Source organism: Tasmannia lanceolata, unplaced genomic scaffold, assembly GCF_043159265.1.
Source record: "Tasmannia lanceolata isolate RefF3 unplaced genomic scaffold, GAP_Taslan_0.1 ptg000008l, whole genome shotgun sequence".
Classification (NCBI taxonomy): domain Eukaryota; kingdom Viridiplantae; phylum Streptophyta; class Magnoliopsida; order Canellales; family Winteraceae; genus Tasmannia; species Tasmannia lanceolata.
Window position 1 is genome coordinate 31,894,430 of NW_027518685.1, and position 18,423 is coordinate 31,912,852.

General features: G+C 38.9%; 2 protein-coding genes across 3 annotated transcripts; one reads left to right on the forward strand and one right to left on the reverse strand.

Annotated features, from left to right (window-relative positions):
* The first annotated feature begins 1,062 nt into the window (after window positions 1–1,062).
* EMB3119 (Ribose 5-phosphate isomerase, type A protein) lies at window positions 1,063–10,047 on the forward strand. 2 transcript variants are annotated; one of them, XR_013253167.1, is made up of 4 exons: window positions 1,063–1,819; window positions 2,664–2,899; window positions 5,858–5,929; window positions 9,667–10,047. XR_013253167.1 is itself a non-coding variant. In XM_077389261.1 (3 exons), the coding sequence occupies exons 1-2, from the start codon at window positions 1,224–1,226 to the stop codon at window positions 2,884–2,886; spliced, it is 819 nt and encodes a 272-aa protein (XP_077245376.1). In that variant the 5' UTR covers window positions 1,064–1,223; the 3' UTR covers window positions 2,887–2,899; window positions 9,667–10,047. The 2 variants fall into 2 exon arrangements, 1 of the variants encoding a protein (XP_077245376.1); XM_077389261.1 differs by lacking the exon at window positions 5,858–5,929 and having other exon boundaries at window positions 1,064–1,819.
* A 6,405-nt stretch (window positions 10,048–16,452) lies between these two features.
* Window positions 16,453–16,917, reverse strand: LOC143882882 (uncharacterized). Its single transcript, XM_077386270.1, has one exon. The coding sequence runs from the start codon at window positions 16,915–16,917 to the stop codon at window positions 16,453–16,455; it is 465 nt and encodes a 154-aa protein (XP_077242385.1).
* Window positions 16,918–18,423: the final 1,506 nt, after the last annotated feature.

Consider the following 18,423-nt stretch of genomic DNA (forward strand, 5'->3'; position numbering starts at 1 on the left):
CGGACTTGGATAAGAATACAGCCAAGGTAAAAAGGGGAACTATGGGTTGAGAGTTGAAGCTTATGATTTAGGCAAAAATGATGTAAATGTGTAGTAGGCAATCGATTAATTGAAACCAAATATATTTCTTAGACTTTTATTGAAATATGACATTGAACTTGCTGGAGTTTAATACAATATGGGATTTGCTAGCGAACATCGCCGAAGGTATTCCGCGCATATTAAGATACGGATTCTGATTCGTGATTCCGGTAAGTCGGGATAGATAATCCCGCAACACTTGCTAGAGGATATGAGACAGCCTGCTGTTAGTAACGCATTGGAGAAGATGAGGATATTTGAGTGTTGAAAGGAGCCATGTACATTCATCGTCACAGCTATCACCTTCTGTAGACATCTCATTTTTCCCCATTAACCAAATATCAATCACTTACTTCCTCCAATGATAGATGGATATCTAACCAATGAACATATACTTTGCAAATGTAAGTTTTAAACTTGAATTATACTTGAATTAGCCTGTAAAGTCAATTTTTGAAATACTAGGCAAACAATTTCCAAAACATATTTTTCACAACCACCCACAGTTTCAAAAATATTTTAAATGATTAAAAATACCCTTAAAAAATACACCCAAAATCTTGAAAAAACAGATGCAAAACCATCCTTTATGGAATTGTGATTAAAACATGGTTGTGCTGATATCATTCCCTTAATCCTTTTCCAAAATAATATTATTTTTTATTTCTGCTTTCTAAAAAAAGTAGGAAAAATCGCCAATGGGGGATATCAAAATACGAGAATTGCCAACGGGGGATACACTTTTGAAAAATTGTTAGAGAGGGTTGATAATCCCCTTCTGCGAGTTTGATAACCCCATTTAGAGGTTTGATAACCCTCTTTTAGAGACTTAATAACCTCCATTTCGCCCCTCTCTAACAATTTTTCAAAAGTGTGTCCCGCATTGGCAATTCTAGTATTTTGACGTCCCAAGATCTCTCCTTCTCTCTCCTATGAGGCTATGAGTCCTATCTAATGACCCAAAAACTCCTACCAACCTCATAAACCCTTTGCAAAAGAACAAAAAATAAACAAAAGGGTTGAGGTAAAAGGGAAGAAAAAAACCCTCCACCTCCCATTCCCCAATCTTCACCTACACCCTCTATCTCCCTCTCTTTTTCTCCCCCCCCCCACCCCCATTTTCAATATCACCACCACTACCCATGGCAGCATCCACCTTATCCTTCCTCTCCCTCAAATCTACCCCCCTCAAATTCCCCCACCACACCCCTCGTCTTCCCCTCCGCACCCCCTTCTCCACCATCAAAGCCCTAACCCTAACCCAAGATGACCTCAAAAAACTCGCCGCCGATAAAGCCGTCGACTACGTCCGCTCCGGCATGGTCCTCGGCCTCGGCACCGGCTCTACCGCCGCCTTTGTCGTCGATAAAATCGGCCAACTTTTAAATTCCGGCCAACTTCAAAACATAGTTGGAATACCCACTTCAAAAAGAACCCAAGAACAAGCTGCCTCATTAGGGATTCCACTCTCCATTTTAGATGAACATCCTACCCTTGATCTCGCGATCGACGGTGCTGATGAGGTTGATCCTTATCTCAATTTGGTGAAAGGACGAGGTGGGGCCCTTTTAAGGGAGAAGATGGTGGAGGCTGCGTCGAAGAAATTTGTTGTTGTTGCTGATGAGACTAAGCTTGTTTCGGGTTTAGGTGGGAGCGGGCTTGCAATGCCTGTGGAGGTTGTGCAGTTCTGTTGGAAGTATAATTTGATTAGGCTTCAAGAATTGTTCAATGAAGAAGGGTAACAACCACTTAATCCAAAAGCTTAAGTTTTGTTTGATTATTTGTACTTAAATACTTCCATATGCATGGATTTTTAATGTCAAGAAGTTGTTGGGTTATGAACTAAGAATCTGCAGCGGGGCAATAGCTCTGATATCATGTGAAACAACCAATTACTCCAAAACTTAAGATGTTAGATATGGTTTTATTTAATCATTTATAGTCCAAAAGCTTAAGTGCTTAGAGATGGTTTTATTTAATCATACACATGGATTTTTAATATCAAGGATTTGTTGGGTTTTGAACCCAAAACATGGCGTGACCTAATAGCTCTGATGCCTTGTGAAACATCCAATTACTCCAAAAGCTTATACTTATACTTTAACACTCCCCCTCACGTGTGGCACTTGTGTATTTTTAATATCAAGGAGTTGTTGGGTTTTGAACTCTGCTATTAGTCCGAAAGCTTAAGCTGTTAGAGATGGTTTTATTTAATAATTTATACTTCAACACTCCTCCCCTCACGTGCAGCCCCTCCTTTTTTTTGGGTGGGTCGTTAGAGAGATGGTTTTATTTAATCATTTATACCTGAGCTCTGATACCATGTGAAACAACCAATTACTAAAAAAACTTAAGCTGTTAGAGATGGTTTTATTTAATCATTTATACTTCAACATCCCCCCTCTCGTGTGGTCCCATTCTTTGGGTTGGCCGTACATGTAGATTTTAATATTAAGGAGTTGTTAGGTTTTGAACCCATAACATGTAGTAGGAAATAGCTATGATACCATATGAAACAACCAATTACTCCAAAAGCTTCAGCTGTTCGAGATAGTTTTATTTAATTATTCATACTTCAACAGGTGCGAGGCGAAGCTCAGAGTGGATGCCGACGGGAAGCCGTACGTCACGGATAATTCAAATTATATAGTGGATTTGTACTTCAAGACACCGATCAAGGATGCTGGATCAGCGGGGAAGGAGATCTCCGCGTTTGAAGGGGTGGTGGAGCATGGGCTGTTTCTTGACATGGCTACTGCTGTTATAATTGCGGGGAAGGATGGGGTGAGTGTGATGAACAAGTGATTCTTAGACATGGGTAAGTTCTAAAAGTCTTCTTAGCCTCTGTTTCTCTGACATTGTTGAGCTATGTGGGGGTAATTTATCTGCTGTTCTCACAGTTGAATTCTTAATTGAAATTTTGTATCGTTTATGCTTCTCCCTTTCTGGGTTTTGGGAAATAAAAGGAGGTAGCATTATTCAATTTGAATGGATTTTTCTTCTTGTTCTTTCGTACTTTTGTTTATGAAATTATTGAACTATGTGGGTGTAATTTATCTGCTATTGTTTTTGTAGTTGAATACAACACCGATCTTTACTAGAAACTTTTGTTTCTTTTATGCTTTCCCCTTTCTGGGCTGCATTGACTTAGGCCCTGTTTGTTTTGGATTTTGAGTCCAAAACTGATTATTGGGTTCAAAATTAAATGCAATTTTGAGTTCAATAATCAATTTTGGACTCAAAATTCAAAACGAACAGGGCTTTAGACTACAGGCATTGGGAAATAAAAGGAGGCGGGCTTGATCAGTCTGAATGAAATTTACATCTTGTTCTGTTTCTGTTCTTTTGAAATTGTTGAATTGCATGGGTTTAGTGTATCTGTTTTTGTTTCTTAATGTAGTTTATTAGAACATTCGGATCTTTGCTGGACTGGAAATTTTGTAGTTTTATATTTTCTACCCTTTTCTGTTCCGTTGTCTTATACCCTTCTAGTCACTTGCATTGGGAAATGGAGAATTGTTCTGTTTGGGTGAAATTTCCTTTGCTGATGGACAACCGCCCTTTAGGGATTTTTATTATTGATTTGGGACTTCTTTATTAGATTTGAGTAAATTGTGACTTTTGTATTTGAATTGATGGTTTTGTCGAGGATGGAATGCCTCTTAGCAGATTATAATGGCTCGGGTGCTGGTTTCCTCAACTCACCATGTTCTTAGTTGTTTATTTTAAATTTAGAGTGCATGTTTTTTGGGTTCTTTTGAATATCTGTTTATATATTTCCAATATTACACTGAAACTAGTATGCAACATATCATGTAAACATTTGTTTGCATTGTAGTTGCTAGGTGGTTTGATTTGGTTTTGAAGTTCTTTATATGTGCCTACCTAATGAACCCAATTTGCTTAGTTCACATGGTGGCTTCAATTCACTAAATTTGCGGATTAGGTTCATTAAAACTATTAGGAGGGTCACTCACACACACAGACACACAGACACAGACATATATATGAGGAAATGGTTTGTGTGCAGCTGCACAGATAAGCTATCTGTGCATGGCTGCACAAACCATAGTGGGGGCCACATTTTTGGGGGGATCCAAAGCATTCATTTGGAAGGCCCTTCCATGGATAGCGTGTGTACCTATAGGATCATCCTAACCCAATCAAAGTTGTAGGGGAAGATGGACAGACACTGTTTCTGCCCATTTTTTCCCTCCACAAATGGCAGGGTTAGGATGATCCTAAAGGGCGGATTTTTGGTACACACACTATCCATGGAAGGGCCTTCCAAATGAATGCTTTGGATCCCCCAAAAAATGTGCCCCCCCCCCCCCCCCCCCCCCCATGGTTTGTGTAGACATGCACAGATAGCTTATCTGTGCAGTTACACACAAACCATTTCCTCTCTCTCTCTCTCTCTATATATATATATATATATATATATATATATATAGAGAGAGAGAGAGAGAGAGAGAGAGAGAGAGAGAGAGAGAGAAGTGTAGCTATACACTCGTGTAGCTAACTTAGCTACACCGATGGCTTAAAATACAGTGGGCCCCACATTGTTTGGGTGATGCAAACCATTCATTTGAGGGGCCCTCACATAGATAGGTTGTGCCCAAAAAATCAGCTCCATAGGATCATCCCAACCCTACGATTTGTGGAGGCAAAAATGGACGTGTAAAAACCTTCACAAATCTGTCCATTTTTGCCTCCACAGTTTGAAGGGTTGGGATGATCCTATGGAGCTGATTTTTTGGGCACACCCTATCAATGTGAGGGCCTACCAAATGAATGGTTTGGATCACCCAAACAATGTGGGCCCACTGTATTTTAAGCCGTCGGTGTAGCTAAGTTAGCTACAGGAGTGTGTAGCTTCACTTTCCTCATATATATATATATATATATATATATATATATGAGAATAGTGTTTCTGAGCTAGAGCTCAGGTAAGCTTATATGAGCTCAGAAATAGGTGTGGGCCCACATTGTTGGGGGATCCAAAGCATTCATTTGGAAGCCCTTATCATGGATAGGGTGTCCACTTAAATTCAGCTCCAAAAACTGGGCAGATTTGTGGAGAAACAGTATATGTCCATTTTTCCCTCCACAAATAGAAGGGTTAGGATGATCCTATGGACCTGATTTTTGGTACACACCCTATCCATGATAGGGCCTTTTAAATGAATGCTTTGGATCCCCCCAAAAACATGGGCCCACTATCTGAGTTCGAGCTCAGAAACACTACTCTCTCTCTCTCTCTCTCTCTCTCTATATATATATATATATATATATATATATATATGAGAAAACGGTTTCTACACGTGTGTAGGAAGTTCTCTACACATTAGTAACGTGTTTTCAAGCTTTTAACGACAGCCCTTAGATTAATGTGATCTCAGCCCTACGTTCATATAAACCTCTCCATCGAGCAAAGCCCAAAAACAGACGGAAAAAAAAACCCAAAAATGGCGTGCGTCTCCTCCTCTCTTTCTCTGAAACCCTAGCTAGCGTCAACCCAAAAATCTCGTCTCCTCGCCTCTCCATCTTGGGTTTCCACCTTCTTCCCCAGGTAAGGGTGAAACCTCTCCATCCCGGGTTTCCACCTCTCCAAGAACGAGACTGAGAGAAGAAGAGGCGAGGATCGCCTCCTCGCCTCCGTTATCTTCGTCTCTCTCTCTCTCTCTATTGCTTTTCTTATTTTTACCAACAAATTTCATGGTTCTTTGGATTTTTTTCTCTTCCCTTTCTGTGAATATTTGTGGGTTTTTTGCAGGGCTCGTTCTCTTCGTAAATCCCAGCTGAAACCGTCGCCCTCATCTCGTCGGGTGAGGATCTCCTTCACCAGGTAAGTCCTTCTCCACCCCTTTCTTTATTTTTCTATTTTTTTTTTGCTTAAAGAGGAAGAATCGGGCGATGAGGGCGAAACGAGGAAAAATCGGGCATCCCAAATCTCACCCTCTACCCTCTACCCAAATCTCACCCTCCCACTTCTCACCCTCTACCCATTCGTGCCCTCCCAAATCTCTCCTCCCATCTGCCCTAACCCTTTCTCTCCACCCGTCGCTTTCTTTTTCCATTTTTTTTTAAAAAAGAGGAAGAATGGGGTGTAGATTTTGTGGTTGTGTGGGATAAAAAAAATCTGTCATGGCTTCATCGAATAGACATAATAGAAGCTCTGTTATAGGGGTATGGGGTATGGGGTTTTAAGCAAAGTAAATTACTTCCTTACAGGCAATGAAACCAGTAAAGATTTTTCTATCGGGGTATGGGGTTTTAAGCAAAGTAAATTACTTCCTTACAGGCCATGAAACCAGCAAAGATTTTTCCATCTACTGTTTGGACTTGTGGGTCTATGGGGTTTTTTAAGCGAAGAATCGCTTTACTTTCTCTAAATCGAAATTGTTCACAAATGATATGAGTTGATGGATTTTATTTTCAGTTGAGAACAATATGAGTTTATGGATTTTGTTCTAACCTGATATTGATATTGTCATCAACTGATATTGTTCTGAAACTGATATTGTTCTCAACTGATTTTTTTCAATCAATATTGTTCTCTACTGATATTGTTTATAAATGATTTTTGGGTTGTGATGTTGGTTTTTTAATGTGTTTTTCTCTATTTTAGGGTTTCACAACTGTATTATACTGATGATTGGTTTATTTTGAGGTGTATTATGGACCCTATATCTCTGTCTAAAACTTTTAACCCAATCTAAGATACTCTGTGGTAATAGGAGTTGTAGATGAACCAATGCTTTCTATAAGTAGCTACTATATAGACTTCTTGGTTTTTGGTTTCTTACGATGGTGGTTTTTGGTGTGAGATTCATCTTTACGGTTTCTATTTACTTATCTCATCAATTTGCAATTTTCTAAATTTTGAAGTTACATGTTTATCTCGATCTGATGTTTTTTGGGTTTGTATGGTCGATCACTTGCATCTTCAGGTTTTTTGATCCTCCTTTAGAGTATATGGTTCCGTTTGGGCTGTCTATTGTGGAGGTTGATGAAAATAGATTAATTATGGCTGATGATACAATGTCGCAAGCCGATAGGTTATGTGTTGATGAGAGAAATAGATTAGAGATGGGTGATGAAGAGGAACCGCTAGGTTGGGTTGATAATGACGAGGGCGGTACTGGTACCTCAGAAACGCCTAATAAGGATGATGCGGCGAGTGTTTTAGCTAGCAAACCTTTTGAAGGCCAGCTTTTTGATAATTGTGAAGATGCCTATGCATTCTATAACTCATATGCGTTGAGTACAGGTTTTGGAATTCGAAAAGGCAGGACCAATAGGTCGATCAAAACAGGTGAACCTATAAGGAAGAGTTATGTATGTGATAAAGAGGGATTGAGAAATCCTAATGATAAGAGACAGATTGGGATGGATGTGAAGCGGCGTTGTGAAACAAGAGAGGGTTGGGAGGCAAAGACGGAGATCAATTTGACAAAAGAGGATAAGTGGGAAGTTAGAATTTTTGTGGAAGAACATTGCCATGATCTTATATCTCCATTGAAGACACGATTGCATCATTCACATAATACATTACATAAGAAAGCCTCATGTAAAAAGTTGATGGATAAAATGCACAGTGATGTGTTTGGTCCTTCTGGCATTGCAAGGGCAATTAACGCTTCAAATGATGGTTCATCTAGTGCTCTCACACCAGATCAGGTGTCGTCTCATTTGAGAGCACATAGGGCTAACAACATGGGACGAGGCTTCTCAGTTCCAACAGAAACGAGCGGAAGATCCGAATTTTTAGTTTGCCATGGAGATAGATGTTGATGGAAACCTGAGATCGATGTTTTAGGCGGATTCAAGGGCTAGAGAGGCATACCTAACCTTTAGCGACGTAATTGTTTTTGACGTCACTTATAAGACGAACAGGTATAGGATGCCGTTTGCACCATTTACCGGCGTAAACCACCACAGACAGTCTGCACTTTTTAGTTGTGCCCTCCTAGCAGATGAGACGGAGGAGACATTCACTTGGTTGTTTCGACAGTGGTTAAAATGCATGTTTGACAAAGCTCCAGGGTGTATAATAACTGATATGGATGGGGCGATGAGAAACGCGATTAGGCATGTTTTTCCAAATACACGCCATCGCTTTTGCTCTTGGCACATTAGTAGGCATCTAGTTAAGCATGTTCCAGACATGCGAGATGCAACTAGTCAGTTTTATAAGGAATACAACCATTGGTTTTATAGGAAATACAAAGCCGATAGTGAGAAGGAATGGGGAGGTTTGGTGGAGAAATATAATTTAGATGAAAGACATTGGTTATGTAAGATGTGGGATTTACGAATGCACTGGGTTCCTGCTTATTTTAGAGACACATTCACAGCTGGAATGACTTCAAGTGCACGAAGCGAAAGCATTAATGCTTTCTTTGATGGATTTGTTAAGCAAAGTACCACTTTAGAAGAATTCGTGGTACAATATGAAAATGCACTTGTGGCTCGGCGGAAAAAGGAAGCTGAAGAGGATTGGAGGACTAAATCATCACATGCAATATTGAAGACAAAGAGCACATTGGAAGCAGATGCTGCAAAGTGTTATACTAGGAAATTTTTTGACTTGTTCCAACTTCAATTTCTAGCGAGTATTGATTGTTGGGAGGACAAGGAGAGTGAGAATGAGAACGTCACTGAATACAAGGTAAGAATGCGTAATGAGGAGGAATGGAAGAGTTACAAGGTTATATATGATGTATCAGAAGGTGTTAATGCTACATGTGAGTGTGCGATGTTTGAGACCGCGGGGATTCTATGTAGACACATACTTCGCATAATGGATATGAGGTGTTTAGGTTCTATTCCTGAGCGATATCTCTTAAATAGGTGGACCATTGGGGCGAGATATCAAGTGAATAGTTTCGCATCTACAAGCATAGGAGATAGTGACGAAGTAACTTCATTTGAGAGATGGTGCATTACATCAAGGGTTCATAAAGTACTAGATGAACACCCGAGAAAGAAGAGCATTTTGAAGAAGATGGAAGAAGACTTAAATGTGTGGGTGGCGGAATGCGAACAAGCAAATAAAGACAAGGAGAGTGTCTTGGAAAGCAGTGGCAGTCAAGTACAATCCAAATATCCTCTCGAGATACGTATTCACGACCCTCAAGTTGTGAGAACCAAGGGTCGGCCAAAAAATGCTATAAGGTTTAAATCTCCAGTGGAGGCCTCTCAATCTCAACCGAAGCAGCAAACGACGTGTAAAAAATGTGGAGAAAAAGGCCATTATGCGACCACGTGCAAAAACATACTCGAGGAAGAGGTATGTTTTTAAATCTCAATGCGACCACCGTTGGAGTGCAGTTAGTAAGTGTTTACAATGAAATCTACTTTTAATAGATTTATTGAAACAATCATAATGCTTCTATTCTTTTTAATTAAAACTCTTGCATTTTTCTTCTGAAGCATTTCAAATTCATTTATATCTTCGTAGTTTTCTGTATTCTTTCCATAGTTATAGAATATTTCAAGTTGGAAAATCCATTATGTATTTAGTTCTTCACCTTCTTACATTTATACCATTCATGTAACTTTGGTTAACATTCTCTACAGGTCTCGAACATGGGAGTAACAAGCATTTTGGTTGGTAATGGTGTGAACCTTGGAGCTTTGAGGCTGGGCTTAACTAATTTTGCTCGTGATTCTGTCTCTCCAGGTAGAAACAAGGGAAAGTAACTTGTTTCTAGCTCAACTGAATGGTTATCTTTTTGAAACCATGCCCCATAAAGTTGAGCTACTTCTACATATCTCATTGGGTTATTGAAATTTGTTTTTTGTGGCTATGAGCATGTCTATGTATTGGTGACCAAAATATTTTTAATTTGGGATTGAGAATCTGGATACAAAGTACAAACATTATATAGGTTTTTTTTGTTTGAAAAAAATTCTGCTTCTTTTACAGTCATCTTTTATATAGAAGATTAATGAGCGGCACTCACGTATAATTGGTTTGGATCATCAAATATATAACCCATATCTATTTTTTCCTCCCCTAGTATTTTCTAAGAGAAAATCCTTTCGACAGTGACCATGTAATGAGAATGGCAACTGTATGCAATGAGCCTACCTCCATGTATAGAGTTCGGGTCTATGACAACTCCACAAAATGCGTGGCGTCTTTGTAGGGAAAAGCTTTGGGGCCTTCTAGTATTTCTGGGGGAAAATGCGCACACCAAGGTTCCAAAAGATGTTGATTGTAAATAAGAGGATTGTCATCAAATTTTTGTGTGCAAACCAGTTGATCCTATCTTTAATTTTGTTGTCGTATGACAGCTCCACAAAGAAGAGGAATTATATAGAGTCTCATTGGAGCTTCTTTCATTCAAGGTAAACGACCATTGTGATTCCTGCAATGGTTTGATTTTATTGATCATTGATTTTATTCAAGATTTCTGAGTTACCTGACCCACAATGTTGAACCTGCATGAAATTCATTTGAAGAGAATTAAGCGACTTGTGCATCATGAGACCAAATATATTGTAAATTGTAGAGATAATGGACGAACAGGAAGTAGTAGTTTTCATTTCTTTCAAAAGTCCCAGGCAAATAAAAGACTCCCCATATCAACAGCTTCAATATAAAATCAAGTACAAATAGTATTTAATTGAATATAGGCTGGAAAGAAACAGTTCATGTGCTACATATACAATTTCTATTAAATAGAATCTCGAGGTGAGTCGAGAGATTTATTAATTCAGAAGTAAGCAACATTTTTTCTATCAAAAACAGAAATATATTCATGACCAAATCTTTACAACAGGATAAGACGATCTGTCCTTAAACCCCTACATGAGGACTCAATAAGAAAAAAGCCAGCACTATCTGCCTAAAGAACCTGACAGAAAAACCAAAAAGAACACAGCAGCATCAGACCCTACGAAATGTCCCTCCGATCCTAGAAAACCAGCAGCTGCTACAGAGGAATAGAATCTACAATTGCCAAAAAGCTCTTTCCACACTCTCTGTAGCTAACTTGTCCTAGTCATATCATTGGAAGATCTTTGAATATGGAAAAACAATACAGAGAAAGGCATGCTGATGCCATACATTACAACATGGAATCTCACTAGTCTTCGGGTCCAAGGGACAGCCGTATGGTACTTCTCTTTGAGGTTTTAGACTGTTTCTTCTTGAGCCAATAGTCCATGTTTGCTAGGTGGATTATATCTAGTTATGACATTTGGTAGGGATGTAGAGAGATTTGGGCTAGCATGTAGTAGGTGGAGATACACGCATCTAACTCTTCCCTAAAACAGTTTCACCCTTTATTAGCTTCTCATCCCTCGAAAGTATGCTTGTCTTTGTTTATTTTTAACGGATCCTATTACCTGTTGCCAAAGTTCTTTTATTCTTTAACTGCTTAAAAATCATCTGGATTTGGTGATTTCAGACATTGGACATTGTGGCTGAGAACCCAGATAAATTCAGAATCGTTGCACTGGCAGGTGGTTCAAATGTGATTCTCCTCGCTGACCAGGTAGATTTACATATGGAAAAAGCTTCACAAAGTGGCAAAGCTGGAGGTCTCAAAGCATTGGATTGTGGTTAAAGCATTTACAAGTGCAACAATGGCGAAAGCGTATGAAGCTTACAACTATACAAGCAAAGCATTACAAGAGATGATGTCTGTTACAATATGATTGAGACTCTTTCATTCTTCCCACCTCACTTACTGCTACATTCATAAAAAAAATAAACAAGGAAAAAAACCACAACACCTATAACTTTAATCCACCCAGTTTCATTCTCGACCACTTTAACGGCTTCACGTCCCTGTTGCACCAACACCTTCAATTCAACAACCTCATTATCCAACCTTTCCAACACTTTAATGGCTTCACGTCCCTGTTGCACCAACACCTTCAATTCGGCAACCTCGCTCTCCAACCTTTGCAGACGTTGATTTGCAATCATGTTGTCCCTCCTCAAACGAAATTCGTTGTCGTCAACATCATTTTGACACCAATGGAAATACTCACACTTCTTGATGCCAAGTTCCTGTGTGTTGTATGAGCTTTAGGAATAAAATCACACGTATTGAAACGTATTGAATTTTTACTTACAACGAATCCACATGTGTAGTAGGGCCGTCCTCGGTTTCCATTCTTATCTGACTTAGTTATTCTGATACAGGCTTTCTTTTGACACTCACAATTCATCACAGTTGAACTACGATGACTCTCAGTAGACGACGCCATCGATTAATCTTAACTATCTGCACCAAAAAAAACAGGGATTAACAATATCAATAAAACCACAATGATTTGAATGCAAATAAGGTTTCATTGCGGCCATGGAAACACAATCAGAACATATCCCATATTTCCACTTCAAATGTCACAGAATCGGGTTTTTTTAGGCTTAAAACATGTCCTCAAAATCGGGTTTTTTTTATCCCACACAACGACAAAATCTACGCCCCATTCTTCCTCTTTTTAAAAAAAAAATGGAAAAAGAAAGTGAGGGGTGGAGAGAAAGGGTTAGGGCAGATGGGAGGAGAGATTTGGGAGGGCACGAATGGGTAGAGGGTGAGAAGTGGGAGGTGAGATTTGGGTAGAGGGTGAGATTTGAGATGCCCGATTTTTCCTCGTTTCGCCCTCATCGCCTGATTCTTCCTCTTTTAGCAAAAAAAAAAATGGAAAAATAAAGAAAGGGGTGGAGGACTTACCTGGTGAAGGAGATCCTCACCCGATGAGATGAGGGCGACGGTTTCAGCTGGGATTTACGAAGAGAACGAGCCCTGCAAAAAACCCACAAATATTCACAGAAAGGGAAGAGAAAAAAACCCAAAAAACCATGAAATCTGTTGGTAAAAATAAGAAAAGCAATAGAGAGAGAGAGAGAGAGAGAGAGAGAGAGAGACGAAGATAACGAAGGAGATCCTCGCCTCTTCTTCTCTCTGTCTCGTTCTTGGAGAGGTGGAAACCCGAGATGGAGAGGTTTCACCCTTACCTGGGGAAGGAGGTGGAAACCCGAGATGGAGAGGCGAGGAGATGAGGGCGAGGAGACGAGATTTTTGGGTTGAGGCTAGCTAGGGTTTCAGAGAAAGAGAGGAGGAGACGCACGCCATTTTTGGGTTTTTTTTTCCGTCTGTTTTTGGGCTTTGCTCGATGGAGAGGTTTATATGAACGTAGGGCTGAGATCACATTAATCTAAGGGCTGTCGTTAAAAGCTTGAAAACGCGTTACTAATGTGTAGAGAACTTCCTACACACATGTGTAGAAACCGTTTTCTATATATATATATATATATATATATATATATATATATATATATATATGGTAAAGAATTGCATTAATATGAAAAAAGGGGACTAAACCCCTCGATCAAGATGGTCAGCGGGTCAGTACATGACAAAAAAATAATAAGAAAAAAGAGAGGAGAAATCAATAATTACCACAAACAATTAACCCTCAAGGTGGAAGAAAGTCATATATCCCTAGGGCATTCTTCGCAGCTCCCTACCTTGCTAGCTTGTCTGCATTGGAATTTGCCGATCTTCTTACATGATGAAAGGAGATGGAGGAACCTTCCACTTGATCCATGATGTCGTCAATCCAGTGGGCATATCGCCCTCCATTATCAGTTGATCTAGGATGCTCAGCTCAATCAGCCTAATGCTCTGAAGCACCGCTCTAATCTACGCCTCGTTAGATTCTACAACCGCGATAAGGCCTGAAAATGCCCATTCTGTTGCTCCCCATCATCTCTTAGGAGGCTATCTACTCCTGCTGGCCCAGGATTCTCCAAGCTTGAACCGTCGAAATTTAGCTTTAGATATCCCTGTTTCGGTGGATCCCAACCTTGAGAAATAATCTCCCTTTGCTTACCATTGGCGCAAACCTCTTTCCAGCCATGCCAAAGATTGTAGGCTGACACAAACCTAAAGTTGAGGAGGGCCCTAGTCCATGATATGGTTAGCACAATCACTTTCGTGAAAATAAATTGGGGAGTTTTAACTACGCCCCTAACGTTCCTCTCTTTCCATTTGTTCAGAACTTTTTGAGCCCTATCTATTTCCCAGGGCTTCAAATTTGAATTTGGAAAAGCTAATGAATAACTTAGCAAATTTATTGGAATACTTGCGTGCTTATGGACCAACTTCTTGTGTTACTCTATATGCAGAATAGTAGAGTGAGATGAAAAAGAGGCCCAAAAGACTACCATTCTCAGGTCATATAGTAGCTGTTCCTCATCAACTTTCATCTAGCAATTTATATCCAAAAAAGCACCTTTATTTTCTTTGGGGAGAAAGACTTGACTGATTGTAACTGTAGGTAGCACCTACTTTTTCTATACATTGTAGGTCTTATACAATTAGAGTCATGAGAGGCTCCACTAGACAAATGCAGTATCTTGAGTGAGTGGAGGCATTTAGTGGTCTGCCCTGTTCGTTTATTTTATATAAAAGTTTTATATAAAAAAGATTCATAAAGGATTAAAAAACAAAAAGGAACATCAAAATCTCTCTCTTTATTGCTTGCTTATATTGCTTGCTTATATAATCATAGAACGCGTAGTTCTTTGTATCTGATATCGGATCTTCTACCTACCTGGAACTCTGGGTTTCAAAATTGTTTAAACGCCAATTCCACAGGTAAAGGGTTTGGTATGTCAAGTCGTCCATACTATAGGCTTGGTTGACTTGGTCAGAATTTTAGATCAATAGGAAGAGGAGTCAGTTTGTTAAGAATGTTGACAAAGTTTATGATAAAGAACATAAAAAAATCCTTTCTATAAAATCTTTTGTTTAAAAGCAAAATCTTTGGTAGCTTCAACTTGAAACTCATCTTCGAAGAATTACCTCTTTGTCTTTGAGGTTATAAGATAGGCAGCAGCAGATAGAAAGCATGCCAGTTTATCAAATTGGTTCTACATACTCGTATTTTTTTGTTCTGATTCTATATCTTGTTTGGGCTAATGGTATATGCAATATGGTAACTTTTCATTTCATGTCTTTAAGTGTAATATCCTCAAAACTATTTATTCATAACAGTTGTAATGGTATCATATAGTAACCTAGTTGAAAATTACAATTTATCTAGCCTTAGTGATATTAGCATGCAAGTTTATGCATGCGAGTTTTTATTTTTTTAAACCATTATCAAAACACCCACAGGATTTATCATTATTTTAGCTCACACTCCTCTCCTCTTTAAGTACAAAAAAAAAATCAGAAAACCTATCAAATTTGTGAAAACCTATCAAATTTAGAAAACCATGCAGCTCCTTGAAACCCTAACTCACAAGCATCTGTCTCAAAACCCTGTTCTTGTATACACGAAAAAACTAGGGAAAGCCCAAATCTTGACCCAAATGCTCAAATCCTGTCAAAATCGCCACAAATTTTCTCTAGATCCTCGATCTCCTCAAAAAGATCCCCCATTAAATCCATTTGTGTATGCTTGATTCCATTAAAGAAAAACTAACCTTATTGCTTAAAAACTACTCACCGATGTTATCAGGACTCTGGATAGGAAAAATGGATAAATCTTTATAGCTGTCACGAATTAATCAGAATAATCATTGTCTATGGATCCCACATGCATTTTCTTATATTGGATTTATCCATTGATTTTTATTAGTCACCTCATACTGTTTCTTCACCTTGCTCGTTGTTTAAATTGTTTTTTTAACTAATTTGAAATAGTATCCCTATTATCAAAATAAGAGTTTTAGTTCTATAAGTTTAACTCTAACCCAATCTCTTTATTTCCCATCACACGTCATTTTTTTTTATTTTCCTATTTACTTGTCTATCTCGCTGATTTCACTTCAAAGGCATCTCCATTGTTTACTAATCCCATTATACTACCTATTAATGTTCCTTGTGATATACGTTTATTTTCATTGCCTGAAAATAAGTTGCTTAGGTACTCTATTAAGATTAAACGCTACTGATTAACCAAATCTGATATGTAACCCATTTTGTTAGTTGAAAATCTGTCCTATCTCTTATATTTAACCGGTTAGGACCCGTTTCTTTGGTTGAGATTATAATAAACAGAAAATTGCCTTCTTTACAGCCGATATCTCGCTTTTTCATATCTCTATATTTCAGTTCAACATAATTGTTCCTATGAAAATCTGTCCTATCTCTTATATTTACCAGGTCTTTGGTTGTGATTATAACAAACAGAGAATTGCTTTCTTTACAATAGACATTTCATTTCATTCTCTATATTTCAGTTCAACAAAATTGTTCCTTCTCTTATTTAAATTCTGAATTCATGCTTATAATCTATTTTTTTGGTAAGTAAGCTGGGGTTAGGCTGACCCTTACCAGATTTCATTTATAAGAACAAATTACAATCTTGAATAGGACATGCTCGAATTATTTAGGGATGCAATCTCGAGAAGGGGGCGGGAGGGAAGAGGGAAGGATGAAAGGCCCCCTTGCAAGGGCAATCTGATTTCGAGAGAAAATCCGCAACCGCATTTGCTTCTCTCCATGTATGACTGATTTTCCTTGTCTTGAAACTTCTTAGATTTTTCTTTATGTTTGCAAAAGTTGCCTTCTTTTTCCAAGGGCTGTTGTGGGCACCTTTTATGACGTTTACTGCATAAAGGGAGTCCGTCTCAATCCATAAATTCTCAACTTTCATCTCCATAGCTAGAAGAATTCCTTGGTATATGGCTTGCTTTTCGAGTTCTTGAATTTCTTCGTTCTCCATGTTTTTGGAGAAAGCCCCATGAACTAGGCCTCTTGAGTCACGCAGGATGTCACCAATAGAGGCATTTTTTTCCCAGCCAAAGAAGTATCTGTATTCACTCTGGAGTGGCCTTCTTTGGGGAGCTCCCATCTGCAGATATCGTGATTGGTTTGCTTTGGTTTGATATAGCTTCCAAAGTTGTGAGCAATCTGGACCGAGCGGCTAGTTGTATCGTCGTCCAGGCTTAGAAATCTAAGCCTTTCTCGAACATTGTCAAGAATAACTTGGAGGACAATCCTCTTGCTTTGGTTTGATAAATCTATTGAACTAATCTATTTCATCATTAACAGCGTCATAGCAAGAAATCAGTATCATTCATTTTTAGTTCAAAGAAGATTTAGAATAATTCAACCAGTCATTTGATCTCCTAGTAAGAATCAAACTACAGATGGTGGAGCCAAATTAGGTAGAACCAAGAAAACAAGGATGCCATGAGGTAAAACCAGAGCAAAAAGGAGCTGAATCTTGATAGAGTGCAAATGACTTTTCTTCATTCAACTTCTTGTACCAATTGAAAAGGAGCTTCAACCACTGAGAGCATGTTGATTGGAGGGATTGCTAAATCATTGGGAAATGGATTTGGGGACTCAAACCTTTGCTTTCTTGGTTTCTTGTTAATTTTTAAACATGCTTGTAAAAAGGGTTTGTTCTTCCTCCCTGAGGTGGGAGGTTGGCCTACCAAAAAACAAAGCTTGTAGGGATAAAGTGCACGGACATAAATATGGATATGGGTTGTTGGGCAGCCTGTTTTGTCGTTTTTAAGCATTTTAGAAATTTGAAGTGGGGTTGTCATTTGCCTCCTGATTTTCCATCATGAGCTTTGTAAACTTACCAACTTCTCCAAAAGCTTGAGCTGTTGGAGAAAGGCGTTATTTATCTTTTATACTTTAACACTCTCCCGCACGTGTGGCCCACTTGACAAGCACGTGGCACATGTGGTCCCACTTGGGCCGACCATCGCATGTGGATTTTTGATATCCGGAAACTCGAGACCTTTGGCTCTGATAGCATGTTAACTTACCAACTTCTCCAAAAGCTTAAGCTGTTGGAGAAAGGCGTTATTTATCTTTTATACTTTAACAAGCTTCAACTATGCAGTGCTTCAAACAACCAATTACTCCGAAAGCTTAAGCCGTTGGAGATGGTGTTATGTAATCTTTTATACTTTTAACATCAGAACTTCTGAAACAGCCCCAAATTTTCCTGCACAGGAGAAGATTATGAACAGCAGAACTCGGGTCTATTTTTAGGAAGTCGGGTTGAGCTTTTACCATAAAATTTGGTTGGGCTCGGGTTGATTCCAATTCTTTTTAAGCAAAAGCTCAACCTGATCCTACCCAAATTGCACCCCCACCTGAGGGTCTGCTATTTTGGGGCATCCAAACTATAACCCTCATAAGGAGATTTCTCTATTTATTTTACATGGGATTTGCTAGGCAGTTTCCCCGAAAGCTATTTTGCGGCTGACTTTTGCACTGCAGACCATCCAACTCAGATGAATTAAACAAATAAGACAAAATCAGCTAGAAAGCTATTTTGCGGCTGACTTTTGCACTGCAGACCATCCAACTCAGATGAATTAAACAAATAAGACAA